General features: G+C 59.3%; 1 protein-coding gene across 3 annotated transcripts in view; it reads left to right on the top strand.

Moving 5' to 3' along the window:
* The window catches only part of LOC139253738 (atrophin-1-like), a 371,736-nt gene that overhangs the window by 269,147 nt on the left and 81,369 nt on the right, over positions 1-21,220 (top strand). For all 3 annotated transcript variants that reach the window (XM_070873528.1, XM_070873527.1, XM_070873529.1), the window contains exons 2-3: positions 15,261-15,414; positions 16,330-16,494. In XM_070873528.1, coding sequence (XP_070729629.1) covers positions 15,340-15,414; positions 16,330-16,494 — 240 coding nt within the window. In that variant the 5' untranslated portion in view covers positions 15,261-15,339. The remainder of the gene's footprint in view (positions 1-15,260; positions 15,415-16,329; positions 16,495-21,220) is intronic.

Here is a 21,220-nt window from a genome sequence, read left to right as displayed (position 1 = left end):
AGTGCTGCACTGTCGGAGGGGCAGTACTGAGGGTGTGCTGTACTGTCGGAGGGTCAGTACTGAGGGAGTGCTGCACTGTCGGAGGGGCAGTACTGAGGGAGCGTGCACTGTCGGAGGGGCAGTACTGAGGCAGTGCCGCACTGTCGGAGGGGCAGTACTGAGGGAGTGCTGCACTGTCGGAGGGGCAGTACTGAGGGAGCGCGCACTGTCAGAGGGGCAGTACTGAGGGACTGCCGCACTGTTGGAGGGACAGTACTGAGGGAGTGCCGCAGTGTTGGAGGGTCAGTAGTGAGGGAGTGCTACACTGTCGGAGGGACAGTAGTGAGGGAGTGCTGCACTGTCGGAGGGACAGTACTGAGGGAGCGCCGCAGTGTCGGAGGGGCAGTACTGAGGGAGTGCCGCACTGTCGGAGGGGCAGTACTGAGGGACCGCCGCAGTGTCGGAGGGGCAGTACTGAGGGAGTGCTGCACTGTCGGAGGGGCAGTACTGAGGGAGCGCCGCACTGTCAGAGGAACAGTACTGAGGGAGTGCAGCACTGTCACAGGGGCAGTACCGAGGGAGTGATGCTCTGTCGGAGGGGCAGTACTGAGGGAGTGCCGCACTGTCAGAGGGGCAGTACTGAGGGAGTGCCGCACTGTCGGAGGGGCAGTACTGTGGGAGTGCCGCATTGTTAGAGGGGCAGTACTGAGGGAGCCTCGCACTGTTGGAGGGACAGTACTGAGGGAGTGCCGCACTGTCGGAGGGTCAACACTGAGGGAATGCCGCACTGTCGGAAGGGCAGTACTGAGGGAGTGCTGCACTGTCGGAGGGTCAGTACTGAGGGTGTGCTGCACTGTCGGAGGGGCAGTAGTGAGGGAGTGCTGCACTGTCGGAGGGGCAGTACTGAGGGAGTGCCGCAGTGTCGGAGGGTCAGTAGTGAGGGAGTGCTGCACTGTCGGAGGGTCAGTACTGAGGGAGTGCCGCACTGTCGGAGGGTCAGTACTGAGGGAGTGCCGCACTGTCGGAAGGGCAGTACTGAGGGAGTGCCGCACTGTCGGAGGGCAGGTACTGAGGGAGTGCCGCACTGTCGGAGGGGCAGCACTGAGGGAGTGCTGCACTGTCGGAGGGGCAGTACTGAGGGAGTGCCGGAGTGTCGGAGGGGCAGTACTGAGGGAGTACTGCATCTTCGAAGGCGTAGTACTGAGGGAGTGCCGGAGTGTCGGAGGGGCAGTACTGAGGGAGTACTGCATCCTCGAAGGCGTAGTACTGAGGGAGTGCCGCACTGTCGGAGGGGCAGTACTGAGGGAGCGCCGCACTGTCGGAGGGGCAAAGTACTGAGGGAGTGCTGCAATGTTGGAGGGGCAGTACTGAGGGAGTGCCGCACTTTCGGAGGGGCAGTACTGAGGGAGTGCCGCACTTTCGGAGGGGCAGTACTGAGGGAGTGCTGCACTGTCGGAGGGTCAGTACTGAGGGAGTGCCGCACTTTCGGAGGGGCAGTACTGAGGGAGTGCTGCACTGTCGGAGGGGCAGTACTGAGGAAATGCTGCACGGTCGGAGGGGCAGTATTGAGGGAGTGCTGCACTGTCGGAGGGGCAGTACTGAGGGAGTGCCGGAGTGTCGGAGGGTCAGTAGTGAGGGAGTGCTGCACTGTTGGAGGGGCAGTACTGAGGGAATGCTGCACTGTCGGAGAGGCAGTACTGAGGGAGTGCCGGAGTGTCGGAGGGTCAGTAGTGAGGTTGTGCTGCACTGTCGGAGGGGCAGTACTGAGGGATTACTGCATTCACGGAGGCGTAGTACTGAGGGAGCGCCGCACTGTCGGAGGGGCAGCACTGAGGGAGTGCCGCACTGTCGGAGGGGCAGTACTGCGGGAGTGCCGCTCTGTCGGAGGGGCAGTACTGAGGGAGCGCCGCACTGACGGAGGGGCAGTACTGAGGGAGTGCTGCATCCTCGGAGGGGCAGTACTGAGGGACTGCCGCACAGTCGGAGGGGCAGTACTGAGGGAGTGCTGCACTGTCGGAGGGGCAGTACTGAGGGAGCGTGCACTGTCGGAGGGGCAGTACTGAGGGAGTGCTTCACTGCCGGAGGGGCAGTACTGAGGGAGTGCTGCACTGTCGGAGGGGCAGTACTGAGGGAGCGCGCACTGTGAGAGGGGCAGTACTGAGGGACTGCCGCACTGTTGGAGGGACAGTACTGAGGGAGTGCCGCAGTGTTGGAGGGTCAGTAGTGAGTGAGTGCTACACTGTCGGAGGGACAGTAGTGAGGGAGTGCTGCACTGTCGGAGGGACAGTACTGAGGGAGCGCCGCAGTGTCGGAGGGGCAGTACTGAGGGAGTGCTGCACTGTCGGAGGGGCAGTACTGAGGGAGCGCGCACTGTCGGAGGGGCTGTACTGAGGGAGCGCGCACTGTCGGAGGGGCTGTACTGAGGGAGTGCCGTACTGTCGGAGGGGCTGTACTGAGCGAGTGCCGCACTGTCGGAGGGTCAGTACTGAGGGAAGGCTGCACCGTCGGAGGGGCAGTACTGAGGGAGTGATGCACTGTCGGAGGGGCTGTACTGAGGGAGTGCCGCACTGTCGGAGGGTCAATACTGAGGGAAGGCTGCACCGTCGGAGGGGCAGTACTGAGGGAGTGCCGCACTGTCGGAGAGGCGGCACTGAGGGAGTGCTGCACTGTCGGAGGGTCGGTACTGAGGGAGCACCGCACTGTCGGAGGGGCAGTACTGAGGGAGTGCCGTACTGTCGGAGGGGCAGTACTGAGGGAGTGCAACACTGTCGGAGGGGCAGTACTGAGGGAGTGCCGCACTGTCGGAGGGGCGGTACTGAGTGAGTGCCTCATGGTCGGAGGGGTAGTACTGAGGGAGTGCTGCACTGTCGGAGGGGCAGTACGGAGGGAGCGCCGCACTGTCGGAGGGGCAGTACTGAGGGAGTGCAACACTGTCGGAGGGGCAGTACTGAGGGAGTGCCGCACTGTCGGAGGGGCAGTACTGAGGGAGTGCCGCACTGTCGGAGGGGCAATAACGAGGGAGCGCCGCACTGTCGGAGGGGCGGTACTGTGGGAGTGATGCTTTGTCGGAGGGGCAGTACTGAGGGAGTGCCGCACTGTCGGAGGGGCAATAACGAGGGAGTGCCGCACTGTCGGAGGGGCGGTACTGTGGGAGTGATGCTTTGTCGGAGGGGCAGTACTGAGGGAGTGCTGCAATGTTGGAGGAGCTGTACTGATGGAGTGCTGCACTGTCGGAGGGTCAGTACTGAGGGAGTGCTGCACTGTCGGAGGGGCAGTACTGAGGGAGTGCTGTACTGTCGGAGGGTCAGTACTGAGGGAGTGCTGCACTGTCGGAGGGGCAGTACTGAGGGAGTGCTGTACTGTCGGAGGGTCAGTACTGAGGGAGTGCTGCACTGTCGGAGGGGCAGTACTGAGGGAGTGCTGTACTGTCGGAGGGTCAGTACTGAGGGAGTGCTGCACTGTCGGAGGGGCAGTACTGAGGGAGCGTGCACTGTCGGAGGGGCAGTACTGAGGCAGTGCCGCACTGTCGGAGGGGCAGTACTGAGGGAGTGCTGCACTGTCGGAGGGGCAGTACTGAGGGAGCGCGCACTGTCAGAGGGGCAGTACTGAGGGACTGCCGCACTGTTGGAGGGACAGTACTGAGGGAGTGCCGCAGTGTTGGAGGGTCAGTAGTGAGGGAGTGCTACACTGTCGGAGGGACAGTAGTGAGGGAGTGCTGCACTGTCGGAGGGACAGTACTGAGGGAGCGCCGCAGTGTCGGAGGGGCAGTACTGAGGGAGTGCCGCACTGTCGGAGGGGCAGTACTGAGGGAGCGCCGCAGTGTCGGAGGGGCAGTACTGAGGGAGTGCTGCACTGTCGGAGGGGCAGTACTGAGGGAGCGCCGCACTGTCAGAGGAACAGTACTGAGGGAGTGCAGCACTGTCACAGGGGCAGTACCGAGGGAGTGATGCTCTGTCGGAGGGGCAGTACTGAGGGAGTGCCGCACTGTCAGAGGGGCAGTACTGAGGGAGTGCCGCACTGTCGGAGGGGCAGTACTGTGGGAGTGCCGCATTGTTAGAGGGGCAGTACTGAGGGAGCCTCGCACTGTTGGAGGGACAGTACTGAGGGAGTGCCCCACTGTCGGAGGGTCAACACTGAGGGAATGCCGCACTGTCGGAAGGGCAGTACTGAGGGAGTGCTGCACTGTCGGAGGGTCAGTACTGAGGGTGTGCTGCACTGTCGGAGGGGCAGTAGTGAGGGAGTGCTGCACTGTCGGAGGGGCAGTACTGAGGGAGTGCCGCAGTGTCGGAGGGTCAGTAGTGAGGGAGTGCTGCACTGTCGGAGGGTCAGTACTGAGGGAGTGCCGCACTGTCGGAGGGTCAGTACTGAGGGAGTGCCGCACTGTCGGAAGGGCAGTACTGAGGGAGTGCCGCACTGTCGGAGGGCAGGTACTGAGGGAGTGCCGCACTGTCGGAGGGGCAGCACTGAGGGAGTGCTGCACTGTCGGAGGGGCAGTACTGAGGGAGTGCCGGAGTGTCGGAGGGGCAGTACTGAGGGAGTACTGCATCCTCGAAGGCGTAGTACTGAGGGAGTGCCGGAGTGTCGGAGGGGCAGTACTGAGGGAGTACTGCATCCTCGAAGGCGTAGTACTGAGGGAGTGCCGCACTGTCGGAGGGGCAGTACTGAGGGAGCGCCGCACTGTCGGAGGGGAAAAGTACTGAGGGAGTGCTGCACTGTTGGAGGGGCAGTACTGAGGGAGTGCCGCACTTTCGGAGGGGCAGTACTGAGGGAGTGCCGCACTTTCGGAGGGGCAGTACTGAGGGAGTGCTGCACTGTCGGAGGGTCAGTACTGAGGGAGTGCCGCACTTTCGGAGGGGCAGTACTGAGGGAGTGCTGCACTGTCGGAGGGGCAGTACTGAGGAAATGCTGCACGGTCGGAGGGGCAGTATTGAGGGAGTGCTGCACTGTCGGAGGGGCAGTACTGAGGCAGTGCCGGAGTGTCGGAGGGTCAGTAGTGAGGGAGTGCTGCACTGTCGGAGGGGCAGTACTGAGGGATTACTGCATTCACGGAGGCGTAGTACTGAGGGAGCGCCGCACTGTCGGAGGGGCAGCACTGAGGGAGTGCCGCACTGTCGGAGGGGCAGTACTGCGGGAGTGCCGCTCTGTCGGAGGGGCAGTACTGAGGGAGCGCCGCACTGACGGAGGGGCAGTACTGAGGGAGTGCTGCATCCTCGGAGGGGCAGTACTGAGGGACTGCCGCACAGTCGGAGGGGCAGTACTGAGGGAGTGCTGCACTGTCGGAGGGGCAGTACTGAGGGAGCGTGCACTGTCGGAGGGGCAGTACTGAGGCAGTGCCGCACTGCCGGAGGGGCAGTACTGAGGGAGTGCTGCACTGTCGGAGGGGCAGTACTGAGGGAGCGCGCACTGTGAGAGGGGCAGTACTGAGGGACTGCCGCACTGTTGGAGGGACAGTACTGAGGGAGTGCCGCAGTGTTGGAGGGTCAGTAGTGAGTGAGTGCTACACTGTCGGAGGGACAGTAGTGAGGGAGTGCTACACTGTCGGAGGGGCAGTACTGAGGGAGCGCCGCACTGTCGGAGGGACAGTACTGAGGGAGCGCCGCAGTGTCGGAGGGGCAGTACTGAGGGAGTGCTGCACTGTCGGAGGGGCAGTACTGAGGGAGCGCCACACTGTCGGAGGGGCAGTACTGAGGGAGTGCTGCACTGTCGGAGGGGCAGTACTGAGGGAGTGCCGCACTGTCGGAGGGGCAGTACTGAGGGAGTGCCGCACTGTCGGAGGGGCAGTACTGAGGGAGCGCCGCACTGTCGGAGGGGCAGTACTGAGGGAGATCCACACTGTCGGAGGGGCAGTACTGAGGGAGTGCTGCACTGTCGGAGGGGTAGTAATGAGGGAGCGCGCACTGTCGGAGGGGCAGTACTGAGGGAATGCTGCACTGTCGGAGGGGCAGTACAGAGGGAGCGCCGTACTGTCGGAGGGACTGTACTGAGGGAGTGCCGCACTGTCGGAGGGGCAGTACTGAGGGAGCGCCTCACTGCCGGAGGGGCAGTACTGAGGGAGTGCCACAGTGTCTGCGGGGCAGTACTGAGGGAGTGCCGCAGTGTCTGAGGGGCAGTACTGAGGGAGCGCCGCAGTGTCTGAGGGGCAGTACTGAGGGAGTGCTGCACTGTCGGAGGGGCAGTACTGAGAAAGTGATGTACTGTCGGAGGGGCAGTACTGAGGGAGTGATCAACTGTCGGAGGGGCAGTACTGAGGGAGTGCCGCACTGTCGGAGGGGCAATACTGAGGCAGTGCCGCACTGTCGGAGGCGCAGTACTGAGGGAGCGCTGCACTGTCGGAGGGGCAGTACTGAGGCAGTGCCACACTGTCGGAGGGGCAGTATTGAGGGAGTGCTGCACTGTCGGAGGGGCAGTACTGAGGGAGCGCCGCACTGTCGGAGGGGCAGTACTCAGGGAGCGCCGCACTGTCGGAGGGGCAGTACTGAGGGAGCGCCGCACTGTCGGAGGGGCAGTACTCAGGGAGCGCCGCACTGTCGGAGGGGCAGTACTGAGGGAGCGCCACACTGTCGGAGGGGCAACACTGAGGGAGTGCCGCACTGTCGGAGGGGCAGTACTGAGGGAGTGCCGCACTTTCGGAGGGGCAGTACTGAGGGAGTGCCGCACTGTCGGAGTGGCAGTACTGAGGGAGTGCTGCAATGTTGGTGGAGCTGTACTGAGGGAGTGCTGCACTGTCGGAGGGTCAGTACTGAGGGAGTGCCGCACTGTCGGAGGGGCAGTACTGAGGGAGTGCTGTACTGTCGGAGGGTCAGTACTGAGGGAGTGCTGCACTGTCGGAGAGTCAGTACTGAGGGAGTGCCGCACTGTCGGAGGGGCAGTACTGAGGGAGCGTGCACTCTCGGAGGGGCAGTACTGAGGCAGTGCCGCACTGTCGGAGGGGCAGTACTGAGGGAGTGCTGCACTGTCGGAGGGGCAGTACTGAGGGAGCGCGCACTGTCAGAGGGGCAGTACTGAGGGACTGCCGCACTGTTGGAGGGGCAGTACTGAGGGAGTGCCGCACTGTCGGAGGGGCAGTACTGAGGGAGTGTCGCACTGTCGGAGGGGCTGTACTGAGGGAGTGCCGTACTGTCGGAGGGGCTGTACTGAGCGAGTGCCGCACTGTCGGAGGGTCAGTACTGAGGGAAGGCTGCACCGTCGGAGGGGCAGTACTGAGGGAGTGATGCACTGTCGGAGGGGCTGTACTGAGGGAGTGCCGCACTGTCGGAGGGTCAGTACTGAGGGAAGGCTGCACCGTCGGAGGGGCAGTACTGAGGGAGTGCCGCACTGTCGGAGAGGCAGCACTGAGGGAGTGCTGCACTGTCGGAGGGTCGGTACTGAGGGAGTGCTGTACTGTCGGAGGGTCAGTACTGAGGGAGTGCTGCACTGTCGGAGGGGCAGTACTGAGGGAGTGCTGCACTGTCGGAGGGGCAGTACTGAGGGAGTGCTGTACTGTCGGAGGGTCAGTACTGAGGGAGTGCTGCACTGTCGGAGGGGCAGTACTGAGGGAGTGCTGTACTGTCGGAGGGTCAGTACTGAGGGAGTGCTGCACTGTCGGAGGGGCAGTACTGAGGGAGTGCTGTACTGTCGGAGGGTCAGTACTGAGGGAGTGCTGCACTGTCGGAGGGGCAGTACTGAGGGAGCGTGCACTGTCGGAGGGGCAGTACTGAGGCAGTGCCGCACTGTCGGAGGGGCAGTACTGAGGGAGTGCTGCACTGTCGGAGGGGCAGTACTGAGGGAGCGCGCACTGTCAGAGGGGCAGTACTGAGGGACTGCCGCACTGTTGGAGGGACAGTACTGAGGGAGTGCCGCAGTGTTGGAGGGTCAGTAGTGAGGGAGTGCTACACTGTCGGAGGGACAGTAGTGAGGGAGTGCTGCACTGTCGGAGGGACAGTACTGAGGGAGCGCCGCAGTGTCGGAGGGGCAGTACTGAGGGAGTGCCGCACTGTCGGAGGGGCAGTACTGAGGGAGCGCCGCAGTGTCGGAGGGGCAGTACTGAGGGAGTGCCGCACTTTCGGAGGGGCAGTACTGAGGGAGTGCCGCACTGTCGGAGGGGCAGTACTGAGGGAGTGTCGCACTGTCGGAGGGGCTGTACTGAGGGAGTGCCGTACTGTCGGAGGGGCTGTACTGAGGGAGTGCCGCACTGTCGGAGGGTCAGTACTGAGGGAAGGCTGCACCGTCGGAGGGGCAGTACTGAGGGAGTGATGCACTGTCGGAGGTGCTGTACTGAGGGAGTGCCGCACTGTCGGAGGGTCAGTACTGAGGGAAGGCTGCACTGTCGGAGGGGCAGTACTGAGGGAGTGCCGCACTGTCGGAGAGGCAGTACTGAGGGAGTGCTGCACTGTCCGAGGGTCGGTACTGAGGGAGCACCGCACTGTCGGAGGGGCAGTACTGAGGGAGTGCCGTACTGTCGGAGGGGCAGTACTGAGGGAGTGCCGCACTGTCGGAGGGGCGGTACTGAGTGAGTGCCTCATGGTCGGAGGGGTAGTACTGAGGGAGTGCAACACTGTCGGAGGGGCAGTACTGAGGGAGTGCCGCACTGTCGGAGGGGCGGTACTGAGTGAGTGCCTCATGGTCGGAGGGGCAGTACTGAGGGAGTGCAACACTGTCGGAGGGGCAGTACTGAGGGAGTGCCGCACTGTCGGAGGGGCGGTACTGAGTGAGTGCCTCATGGTCGGAGGGGTAGTACTGAGGGAGTGCTGCACTGTCGGAGGGGCAGTGCGGAGGGAGCGCCGCACTGTCGGAGGGGCAGCTCCGAGGGAGTGCCGCACTGTCGGAGGGGCAGTATTGAGGGAGTGCCGCACTGTCGGAGGGGCAGTATTGAGGGAGTGCCGCACTGTCGGCGGGGCAGTACTGAGGGAGTGCCGCACTGTCGGAGGGGCAGTACTGAGGGAGTGCCGCACTGTCGGAGGGGCAGTATTGAGGGAGTGCCGCACTGTCGGCGGGGCAGTACTGAGGGAGTGCCGCACTGTCGGAGGGGCAATAACGAGGGAGTGCCGCACTGTCGCAGGGGCGGTACTGTGGGAGTGATGCTTTGTCGGAGGGGCAGTACTGAGGGAGTGCTGCAATGTTGGAGGAGCTGTACTGATGGAGTGCTGCACTGTCGGAGGGTCAGTACTGAGGGAGTGCTGCACTGTCGGAGGGGCAGTACTGAGGGAGTGCTGTACTGTCGGAGGGTCAGTACTGAGGGAGTGCTGCACTGTCGAAGGGGCAGTACTGAGGGAGTGCTGTACTGTCGGAGGGTCAGTACTGAGGGAGTGCTGCACTGTCGGAGGGGCAGTACTGAGGGAGTGCCGCACTGTCGGAGGGGCAGAACTGAGGGAGTGCTGCACTGTCGGAGGGGCAGTACTGCGGGAGTGCTGCACTGTCGGAGGGGCAGTACTGCGGGAGTGCCGCACTGTCGGAGGGGCTGTACTGAGGGAGTGCCGCACTGTCGGAAGGGCAGTACTGAGGGAGTGCCGCACTGTCGGAGGGGCAGTACTGAGGGAGTGCCGCACTGTCGGAGGGGCAGTACTGAGGGAGTGCCGCACTGTCGGAGGGGCAGTACTGAGGGAGTGTCGCACTGTCGGAGGGGCAGTACTGAGGGAGTGCCACACTGTCGGAAGGGCTGTACTGCGGGAGTGCCGCACTGTCGGAGGGGCAGTACTGAGGGAGTGCCGCACTGTCGGAGGGGCAGTACTGAGGGAGTGCCGCACTGTCGGAGGGGCAGTACTGAGGGAGCGCCACACTGTAGCAGGGGCTGTACTGAGGGAGTGCCTCACTGTCGGAGGGGCAGTACTGAGGGAGCGCCGCACTGTCGGAGGGGCAGTACTGAGGGAGTGCTGCACTGTCGGAGGGGCAGTTCTGAGGGAGCGCCGCACTGTCGGAGGGGCAGTACTGAGGGAGTGCCGCACTGTCGGAGGGGCAGTACTGAGGGAGTGCCGCACTGTCGGAGGGGCAGTACTGAGGGAGCGCCGCACTGTCGGAGGGGCAGTACTGAGGGAGTGCCGCACTGTCGGAGGAGCAGTACTGAGGGAGCGCCGCACTGTCGGAGGGGCAGTACTGAGGGAGCGCCCCACTGTAGCAGGGGCAGTACTGAGGGAGTGCAACACTGTCGGAGGGGCAGTTCTGAGGGAGCGCCGCACTGTCGGAGGGGCAGTACTGAGGGAGTGCCGTACTGTCGGAGGGGCTGTACTGAGGGAGTGCCGCACTGTCGGAGGGTCAGTACTGAGGGAAGGCTGCACCGTCGGAGGGGCAGTACTGAGGGAGTGATGCACTGTCGGAGGTGCTGTACTGAGGGAGTGCCGCACTGTCGGAGGGTCAGTACTGAGGGAAGGCTGCACCGTCGGAGGGGCAGTACTGAGGGAGTGCCGCACTGTCGGAGAGGCAGTACTGAGGGAGTGCTGCACTGTCGGAGGGTCGGTACTGAGGGAGCACCGCACTGTCGGAGGGGCAGTACTGAGGGAGTGCCGTACTGTCGGAGGGGCAGTACTGAGGGAGTGCCGCACTGTCGGAGGGGCGGTACTGAGTGAGTGCCTCATGGTCGGAGGGGTAGTACTGAGGGAGTGCAACACTGTCGGAGGGGCAGTACTGAGGGAGTGCCGCACTGTCGGAGGGGCGGTACTGAGTGAGTGCCTCATGGTCGGAGGGGCAGTACTGAGGGAGTGCAACACTGTCGGAGGGGCAGTACTGAGGGAGTGCCGCACTGTCGGAGGGGCGGTACTGAGTGAGTGCCTCATGGTCGGAGGGGTAGTACTGAGGGAGTGCTGCACTGTCGGAGGGGCAGTACGGAGGGAGCGCCGCACTGTCGGAGGGGCAGCTCCGAGGGAGTGCCGCACTGTCGGAGGGGCAGTATTGAGGGAGTGCCGCACTGTCGGAGGGGCAGTATTGAGGGAGTGCCGCACTGTCGGCGGGGCAGTACTGAGGGAGTGCCGCACTGTCGGAGGGGCAGTACTGAGGGAGTGCCGCACTGTCGGAGGGGCAGTATTGAGGGAGTGCCGCACTGTCGGAGGGGCAGTACTGAGGGAGTGCCGCACTGTCGGAGGGGCAGTATTGAGGGAGTGCCGCACTGTCGGAGGGGCAATAACGAGGGAGTGCCGCACTGTCGCAGGGGCGGTACTGTGGGAGTGATGCTTTGTCGGAGGGGCAGTACTGAGGGAGTGCTGCAATGTTGGAGGAGCTGTACTGATGGAGTGCTGCACTGTCGGAGGGTCAGTACTGAGGGAGTGCTGCACTGTCGGAGGGGCAGTACTGAGGGAGTGCTGTACTGTCGGAGGGTCAGTACTGAGGGAGTGCTTCACTGTCGAAGGGGCAGTACTGAGGGAGTGCCGCACTGTCGGAGGGGCAGTACTGAGGGAGCGCCGCACTGTCGGAGGGGCAGTACTGAGGGAGTGCCGCACTGTCGGAGGGGCAGTACTGAGGGAGCGCCGCACTGTCGGAGGGGCAGTACTGAGGGAGCGCCACACTGTAGCAGGGGCAGTACTGAGGGAGTGCAACACTGTCGGAGGGGCAGTTCTGAGGGAGCGCCGCACTGTCGGAGGGGCAGTACTGAGGGAGTGCCGTACTGTCGGAGGGGCTGTACTGAGGGAGTGCCGCACTGTCGGAGGGTCAGTACTGAGGGAAGGCTGCACCGTCGGAGGGGCAGTACTGAGGGAGTGATGCACTGTCGGAGGTGCTGTACTGAGGGAGTGCCGCACTGTCGGAGGGTCAGTACTGAGGGAAGGCTGCACCGTCGGAGGGGCAGTACTGAGGGAGTGCCGCACTGTCGGAGAGGCAGTACTGAGGGAGTGCTGCACTGTCGGAGGGTCGGTACTGAGGGAGCACCGCACTGTCGGAGGGGCAGAACTGAGGGAGTGCCGCACTGTCGGAGGGGCAGTACTGAGGGAGTGCCGCACTGTCGGAGGGGGCAGTACTGAGGGAGTGCCGCACTGTCGGAGGGGCAGTACTGAGGGAGTGCCGCACTGTCGGAGGGGCAGTACTGAGGGAGTGCCGCACTGTCGGAGGGGCAGTACTGAGGGAGTGCTGCACTGTCGGAGGGGCAGTACTGAGGGAGTGCCGCACTGTCGGAGGGGCAGTACTGAGGGAATGTCGCACTGTCGGAGGGGCCGTACTGAGGGAGCGCCGCGATCGATGCAGGGGAATGAGCAGGCAAAAGGTGAAAGGTCAAGTTATTATTTAAATGGAGAGAGATTGCAAAGTGCTGCAGTACAGCGGGACCTGGGGGTACTGGTGCATGAAACACAAAAGGTTAGTCTGCAGGTACAGCAAGTGATCAGGAAGGTCAATGGTATCTTGGCCTTTATTGCAAAGGGGATGGAGTATAAAAGCAGGGAAGTCTTGCTCCAGTTATACAGGGTATTGGTGAGGCCACACCTGGAGTACTGCGTGCAGTTTTGGTCTCCGTATTTACGAAAGGATACACTTGCTTTGGAGGCAGTTCAGAGAAGGTTCACTCGGTTGATTCCGGAGATGAGGGGGTTGACTTATGAGGAAAGGTTGAGGAGGTTGGGCCTCTACTCATTGGAGTTCAGAAGAAGGAGAGGTGGTCTTATCGAAACGTATAAGATTATGAGGGGGGCTCCCTACTCCATTATTCGAGGGGGCTGCTCCTCAAATTCTGGCTGCGCTTCAGTCCCACACTCCCGATCTTTGGGCACCCGGTGCGGAGGGGAGCGGGCAGGTCCGAAGGCCTCCTCGTGGGCCTGCTCCCGGGCCTGGCCAAGGGGGCCATCAACCGGTCCAGGCAGCGGGCGGTCGAGGGGGTCGTTCAACCCGACTGCCTGCCCCTCTTCCGCGGAGACATACGAGCCAGGGTGTCCATGACCGGATCAGCCATGATCGTATTAAATGGCGGAGCAGGCTCGAGGGAGCGTATGGTCTACTCCTGCTCCTATTTCTTTCGTTCTTATAGACTGAGAGACACCAGTCAGTGTACAGATATCTCCCTGAGGGAGAGGGGACTGAGAGACACCAGTCAGTGTACAGATATCTCCCTGAGGGAGAGGAACTGAGACACCAGTCAGTGTACAGATCTCTCCCTGAGGGTGAGGGACTGAGAGACACCAGTCAGTGTACAGATATCTCCCTGAGGGAGAGGGGACTGAGAGACACCAGTCAGTGTACAGATATCTCCCTGAGGGTGAGGGACTGAGAGACACCAGTCAGTGTACAGATATCTCCCTGAGGGAGAGGAACTGAGACACCAGTCAGTGTACAGATATCTCCCTGAGGGAGAGGAACTGAGACACCAGTCAGTGTACAGATATCTCCCTGAGGGAGAGGGACTGAGAGACACCAGTCAGTGTACAGATATCTCCCTGAGGGAGAGGGACTGAGAGACACCAGTCAGTGTACAGCTATCTCCCTGAGGGAGAGAGGACTGAGAGACACCAGTCAGTGTACAGATATCTCCCTGAGGGAGAGGGGACTGAGAGACACCAGTCAGTGTGCAGATATCTCCCTGAGGGAGAGGGGACTGAGAGACACCAGTCAGTGTACAGATATCTCCCTGAGGGAGAGGAACTGAGACACCAGTCAGTGTACAGATCTCTCCCTGAGGGTGAGGGACTGAGAGACACCAGTCAGTGTACAGATATCTCCCTGAGGGAGAGGGGACTGAGAGACACCAGTCAGTGTACAGATATCTCCCTGAGGGTGAGGGACTGAGAGACACCAGTCAGTGTACAGATATCTCCCTGAGGGAGAGGAACTGAGACACCAGTCAGTGTACAGATATCTCCCTGAGGGAGAGGAACTGAGACACCAGTCAGTGTACAGATATCTCCCTGAGGGAGAGGGGACTGAGAGACTCCAGTCAGTGTACAGATATCTCCCTGAGGGAGAGGGACTGAGAGACACCAGTCAGTGTACAGATATCTCCCTGAGGGAGAGGGGACTGAGAGACACCAGTCAGTGTGCAGATATCTCCCTGAGGGAGAGGGACTGAGAGACACCAGTCAGTGTACAGATATCTCCCTGAGGGAGAGGGGACTGAGAGACACCAGTCAGTGTACAGATATCTCCCTGAGGGTGGGGGACTGAGAGACACCAGTCAGTGTACAGATATCTCCCTGAGGGAGAGGGGACTGAGAGACAACAGTCAGTGTACAGATATCTCCCTGAGGGAGAGGGGACTGAGAGACACCAGTCAGTGTACAGATATCTCCCTGAGGGAGAGGGACTGAGAGACACCAGTCAGTGTACAGCTATCTCCCTGAGGGAGAGAGGACTGAGAGACACCAGTCAGTGTACAGATATCTCCCTGAGGGAGAGGGGACTGAGAGACACCAGTCAGTGTGCAGATATCTCCCTGAGGGAGAGGGGACTGAGAGACACCAGTCAGTGTACAGATATCTCCCTGAGGGAGAGGGGACTGAGAGACAACAGTCAGTGTACAGATGTCTCACTGAGGGAGAGGGACTGAGAGACACCAGTCTGTGTACAGATATCTCCCTGAGGGAGAGGGGACTGAGAGACACCAGTCAGTGTGCAGATATCTCACTGAGGGAGAGGGGACTGAGAGACACCAGTCAGTGTACAGATATCTCCCTGAGGGAGAGGGGACTGAGAGACACCAGTCAGTGTACAGATATCTCCCTGAGGGAGAGAGGACTGAGAGACACCAGTCAGTGTACAGATATCTCCCTGAGGGAGAGGGGACTGAGAGACACCAGTCAGTGTACAGATGTCTCACTGAGGGAGAGGGACTGAGAGACACCAGTCAGTGTACAGATGTCTCACTGAGGGAGAGGGACTGAGAGACACCAGTCAGTGTACAGATATCTCCCTGAGGGAGAGGGGACTGAGAGACACCAGTCAGTGTACAGATATCTCCCTGAGGGAGAGGGGACTGAGAGACACATAAGATTATGAGGGGGCTCGACAAGGTGGATGCAGAGAGGATGTTCCCACTGATGGGGGAGACTAGAACGAGGGGGGCATGGTCTTAGAATAAGGGGCCGCCCATTTAAAACTGAGATGAGGAGGAATTTCTTCTCTCAGAGGGTTGTAAATCTGTGGAATTCTCTGCCCCAGAGAGCTATGGAGGCTGGGTCATTGAATATATTTAAGGAGAAGATTGACAGATTTTTGAGCGATAAGGGAGTGAAGGATTATGGGGAGCGGGCGGGGAAGTGGAGCTGAGTCCATGATCGGATCAGCCATGAGCGTATTGAATGGCGGAGCAGGCTCGAGGGGCCGAATGGCCTACTCCTGCTCCTATTTCTTGCGTTCTGATGCCAGCCCATTGAACATGTCCGCCTCTCGATCCCTTCCAGGCCGACGTACACACATGGCGTCCCTAACGACTTGACACCACGACAACAGCAGAATCATCCTCCGTTTACGAGGGACCCCATGTTTAAGGCAATCCGTCCGGAGGAGGATGGGCCAGTCCAGATGGAGAGTGTGAAAACCAGGAAAAAGGATACGGTAAGCACAGCCGCCTCCCCCCCGCCATCCGTTCCCGCGATCCCACAGCCGGGATTTGTACCCAGCGCAGCTCAGCAAATTCGCACCGGAGTAGGCCGCGATTCAATAGCGATTAAAGCTCCCTCTACACTGTCCCATCAAACACTCCCAGGGCAGGTACAGGGGGTTAGATACAGAGTAAAGCTCCCTCTACACTGTCCCATCAAACACTCCCAGGGCAGGTACAGCACGGGGTTAGATACAGAGTGAAGCTCCCTCTACACTGTCCCATCAAACACTCCCAGGGCAGGTACAGGGGGTTAGATACAGAGTAAAGCTCCCTCTACACTGTCCCATCAAACACTCTCAGGGCAGGTACAGCATGGGGTTAGATACAGAGTAAAGCTCCCTCTACACTGTCCCATCAAACACTCCCAGGGCAGGTGCAGCACGGGGTTAGATACAGAGTAAAGCTCCCTCTACACTGTCCCATCAAACACTCCCAGGGCAGGTACAGCACGGGGTTAGATACAGAGTAAAGCTCCCTCTACACTGTCCCATCAAACACTCCCAGGGCAGGTACAGGGGGTTAGATACAGAGTAAAGCTCCCTCTACACTGTCCCATCAAACACTCCCAGGGCAGGTACAGGGGGTGAGATACAGAGTAAAGCTCCCTCGACACTGTCCCATCAAACGCTCCCAGGGCAGGTACAGGGGGTTAGATACAGAGTAAAGCTCCCTCTACACTGTCCCATCCAACACTCCCAGTACAGGTACAGGGGGTTAGATACAGAGTAAAGCTCCCTCTACACTGTCCCATCAAACACTCCCAGGGCAGGTACAGGGGGTTAGATACAGAGTAAAGCTCCCTCTTACGCTCAGGGCAATGGATCGATTTTCGAATCGTTAAATTACATTTCTTTGTCCCCCTGCAGATCCCGGGGCTCCGTGGGGGTCGGAGGAAAGTCGCGTGCAGCCCGGAGCCCCGGACCTCGTCCCGTTCCAGCGAGGAAGCGAGAACCAGAGGCCGAATTTCCCCGGGTGCCGTCAGCACATCCAGCAATGAGAGCAAGGGCGATCGGGCCAAGCCCCCGCTGAAGGTCAGAGGTCGCGGGGTCAATGCGGGGGGCGGGGGGGGGGTGGGGTCACTCGCCTTCATGGGGTGAGGGGTCGCATGGTCGTGCTGTGTTGGCCGATTCACGAGTTGGGTGACGAGGCCGGCCCGTGGGGTCACGGGGTCGTGTGAGGTCACCTCCCATCGCTCTTATTTAGGCCAACCCTCAACGCCCTTTGCTTTCATAGGGCCACAGACATTTACAGCGCGGAAGGAGGCCATTTCGGCCCATCGTGTCCGCCTCGCGCCGGCCGACCAAGAGCCCCCCCCCCGGCCTAATCCCACTTTCCCGCTCTGGGTCCGTAGCCCTGTAGCTTACGGCACTTCAAGGTGCACTGCCTGCCAAATGTGGGGAGGGTTTCTGCCTCTACCACCTTTTCAGGCCGTGAGTTCCAGACCCTGCCCCAGACCCCCTCCACCCTCTCCCCTCAAATCTCCTCTAAACCTCCCCCCCAATTAATTTCAATCCAAGCCCCCTGGTTGTTGACCCCTCTGCCCAGGGAAACAGGTCCGTCCTATCCACTCTATCCAGGCCCCTCATCATTTTATACACCTCAATCAGGTCTCCCCTCAGCCTCCTCTGTTCCAAGGGAAACAACCCCAGCCTATCCAATCTTTCCACATCGCTAAAATTCTCCAGTCCCGGCAACATCCTGGTAAATCTCCTCTGTACCCTCTCCAGTGCAACATCCTGGTAAATCTCCTCTGTACCCCCTCCAGTGCAACATCCTGGTAAATCTCCTCTGTACCCTCTCTAGTGCAACATCCTGGTAAATCTCCTCTGTACCCCCTCCAGTGCAACATCCTGGTAAATCTCCACTGTACCCTCTCCAGTGCAACATCCTGGTAAATCTCCTCTGTACCCTCTCCAGTGCAACATCCTGGTAAATCTCCTCTGTACCCTCTCCAGTGCAACATCCTGGTAAATCTCCTCTGTACTCTCTCCAATGCAACATCCTGGTAAATCTCCTCTGTACCCTCTCCAGTGCAACATCCTGGTAAATCTCCTCTGTACCCTCTCCAGTGCAACTTCCTGGTAAATAGTGCAACATCCTGGTAAATCTCCTCTGTACTCTCTCCAATGCAACATCCTGGTAAATCTCCTCTGTACCCTCTCTAGTGTACATCCTGGTAAATCTCCTCTGTACCCTCTCCAGTGCAACATCCTGCTAAATCTCCTCTGTAATCTCTCCAGTGCAACATCCTGGTAAATCTCCTCTGTACCGTCTCTTGTGCAACATCCTGGTAAATCTCCTCTGTACCCTCTCTAGTGCAACATCCTGGTAAATCTCCTCTGTCCCATCTCCAGTGCAACATCGTGGTAAATCTCCTCTGTACCCTCTCTAGTGCAACATCCTGGTAAATCTCCTCTGTACCCTCTCCAGTGCAACATCCTGGTAAATCCTCCTCTGTACCCTCTCTAGTGCAACATTCTGGTAAATCTCCTCTGTACCCTCTCCAGTGCAACATCCTATAAATCTCCTCTGTACCCTCTCCAGTGCAACATCCTGGTAAATCTCCTCTGTACCCTCTCTAGTGCAACATCCTGGTAAATCTCCTCTGTACCCTCTCTTGTACAACATCCTGGGAAATCTCCTCTGTACCCTCTCCAGTGCAACATCCTGGTAAATCTCCTCTGTACCCTCTCCAGTGCAACATCCTGGTAAATCTCCTCTGTACCCTCTCCAGTGCAACATCCTGGTAAATCTCCTCTGTACCCTCTCCAGTGCAACATCCTTGTAAATCTCCTCTGTACCCTCTCCGGTGCAACATCCTGGTAAATCTCCTCTGTACCCTCTCCAGTGCAATCACGTCCTTCCTGTAATGCGGTGACCAGAACTGCACGCAGTACTCCAGCTGTGGCCTAACCAGTGTTTTATACAGTTCAAGCAGAACCCCGTTTGCTCTTGTATTCCATGCCTCGGCCAATAAAGGCAAGTATTCCGTATGCCTTCTTAACCACCTTATCCACCTGGCCTGCTACCTTCAGCGATCTGTGGACCTGCACTCCAAGGTCCCTTTGTACCTCTACACTTCTCAGTGTCCGACCATTTAATGTGTGTTCCCTCGCCTTGTTAGCCCTCCCCAAATGTGTTACCTCACACTTCTCCGGATTGAACTGCACTTGCCTCTGCTCTGCCCATCTGACCCGTCGATCGATATCTTCCTGCAGTCCGCGGCCGCCTTCTTCATTGTCAACAGATCTTATCGAAACGTATAAGATTATGAGGGGGGCTCGACAAGGTGGATGCAGAGAGGATGTTCCCACTGATGGGGGAGACTAGAACTAGGGGGCATGGTCTTAGAATAAGGGGCCGCCCATTTAAAACTGAGATGAGGAGGAATTTCTTCTCTCAGAGGGTTGTAAATCTGTGGAATTCGCTGCCTCAGAGAGCTGTGGAAGCCGGGACATTGAATATATTTAAGACAGAGATAGACAGTTCCTTAACCGAAAAGGGGATAAGGGGGCGGGCAGGGAAGTGGAGCTGTGTCCATGATCGGATCAGCCATGATCGTATTAAATGGCGGAGCAGGCTCGAGGGGCCGAATGGCCTACTCCTGCTATTTTCCATGTGTCTATGTACAGGTATCTCCCTGAGGGAGAGGGACTGAGAGACACCGGTCAATGTACAGGTATCTCCCTGAGGGAGAGGGACTGAGAGACACCAGTCAGTGTACAGGTATCTCCCTGAGGGAGAGGGACTGAGAGACACCAGTCAGTGTACAGATATCTCCCTGAGGGAGAGGGACTGAGAGACACCAGTCAGTGTACAGATATCTCCCTGAGAGAGAGGGACTGAGAGACACCAGTCAGTGTACAGATATCTCCCTGAGGGTGAGGGACTGAGAGACACCAGTCAGTGTACAGATATCTCCCTGAGGGTGAGGGACTGAGAGACACCAGTCAGTGTACAGATATCTCCCTGAGGGAGAGGACCTGAGAGACACCAGTCAGTGTACAGATATCTCCCTGAGGGAGAGGGGACTGAGAGACACCAGTCAGTGTACAGATATCTCCCTGAGGGAGAGGGACTGAGAGACAATAGTCAGTGTGCAGATATCTCCCTGAGGGAGAGGGACTGAGAGACACCAGTCAGTGTACTGATATCTCCCTGAGGGAGAGGGACTGAGAGACACCAGTCAGTGGACAGGTATCTCCCTGAGGGAGAGGGACTGAGAGACACTAGTCAGTGTACAGATATCTCCCTGAGAGAGAGAGAGAGACTGAGAGACACCAGTCAGGGTTCAGATATCTCCCTGAAGGAGAGGGACTGAGAGACACCAGTCAGTGTACAGTTATCTCCCTGAGGGAGAGGGGACTGAGAGACACCAGTCAGTGTACAGATATCTCCCTGAGGGAGAGGGACTGAGAGACACCAGTAAGTGTACAGATATCCCCCTGAGAGAGAAGGGACTGAGAGACACCAGTCAGGGTTCAGATATCTCCCTGAGGGAGAGGGGACTGAGAGACACCAGTCAGTGTACAGATATCTCCCTGAGGGAGAGGGGACTGAGACACACCAGTCAGTGTACAGATATCTCCCTGAGGGAGAGGGACTGAGAGACACCAGTCAGTGTACAGATATCCCCCTGAGAGAGAAGGGACTGAGAGACACCAGTCAGGGTTCAGATATCTCCCTGAGGGAGAGGGGACTGAGAGACATCAGTCAGTGTGCAGATATCTCCCTGAGGGAGAGGGGACTGAGAGACACCAGTCAGTGTACAGATATCTCCCTGAGGGCGAGGGGACTGAGAGACACCAGTCAGTGTACAGATATCTCCCTGAGGGAGAGGGGACTGAGAGATACCAGTCAGTGTACAGATATCTCCCTGAGGGAGAGGGGACTGAGAGACACCAGTCAGTGTATAGATATCTCCCTGAGGGAGAGGGGACTGAGGGACACCAGTCAGTGTACAGATATCTCCCTGAGGGAGAGGGGACTGAGAGACACCAGTCAGTGTACAGATATCTCCCTGAGGGAGAGGGGACTGAGAGACACCAGTCAGTGTACAGATATCTCCCTGAGGGAGAGGGACTGAGAGACACCAGTCAGTGTACAGATATCTCCCTGAGAGAAAGGGGACTGAGAGACACCAGTCAGTGTACAGATATCTCCCTGAGAGAGAGGGGACTGAGAGACACCAGTCAGTGTGCAGATATCTCCCTGAGGGAGAGGGGACTGAGAGACACCAGTCAGTGTACAGATATCTCCCTGAGGGAGAGAGGGACTGAGAGACACCAGTCAGTGTGCAGATATCTCCCTGAGGGAGAGGGGACTGAGAGACACCAGTCAGTGTCCAGATATCTCCCTGAGGGAGAGGGACTGAGAGACACCAGTCAGTGTACAGATATCTCCCTGAGGGAGAGGGACTGAGAGACACCAGTCAGTGTACAGATATCTCCCTGAGGGAGAGGGGATTGAGAGACACCAGTCAGTGTACAGATATCTCCCTGAGGGAGAGGGGAATGAGAGACAGCAGTCAGTGTACAGATATCTCCCTGAGGGAGAGGGACTGAGAGACACCAGTCAGTGTACAGATATCTACCTGAGGGAGAGGGGACTGAGAGACACCAGTCAGTGTACAGATATCTCCCTGGGGGAGAGGGGATTGAGAGACACCAGTCAGTGTACAGATATCTCCCTGAGGGAGAGGGGAATGAGAGACAGCAGTCAGTGTACAGATATCTCCCTGAGGGAGAGGGACTGAGA

Source organism: Pristiophorus japonicus, unplaced genomic scaffold (genome assembly GCF_044704955.1).
Source record: "Pristiophorus japonicus isolate sPriJap1 unplaced genomic scaffold, sPriJap1.hap1 HAP1_SCAFFOLD_509, whole genome shotgun sequence".
Lineage (NCBI taxonomy): Eukaryota > Metazoa > Chordata > Chondrichthyes > Pristiophoridae > Pristiophorus > Pristiophorus japonicus.
This window is presented reverse-complemented; position numbering and strand designations above follow the sequence as displayed.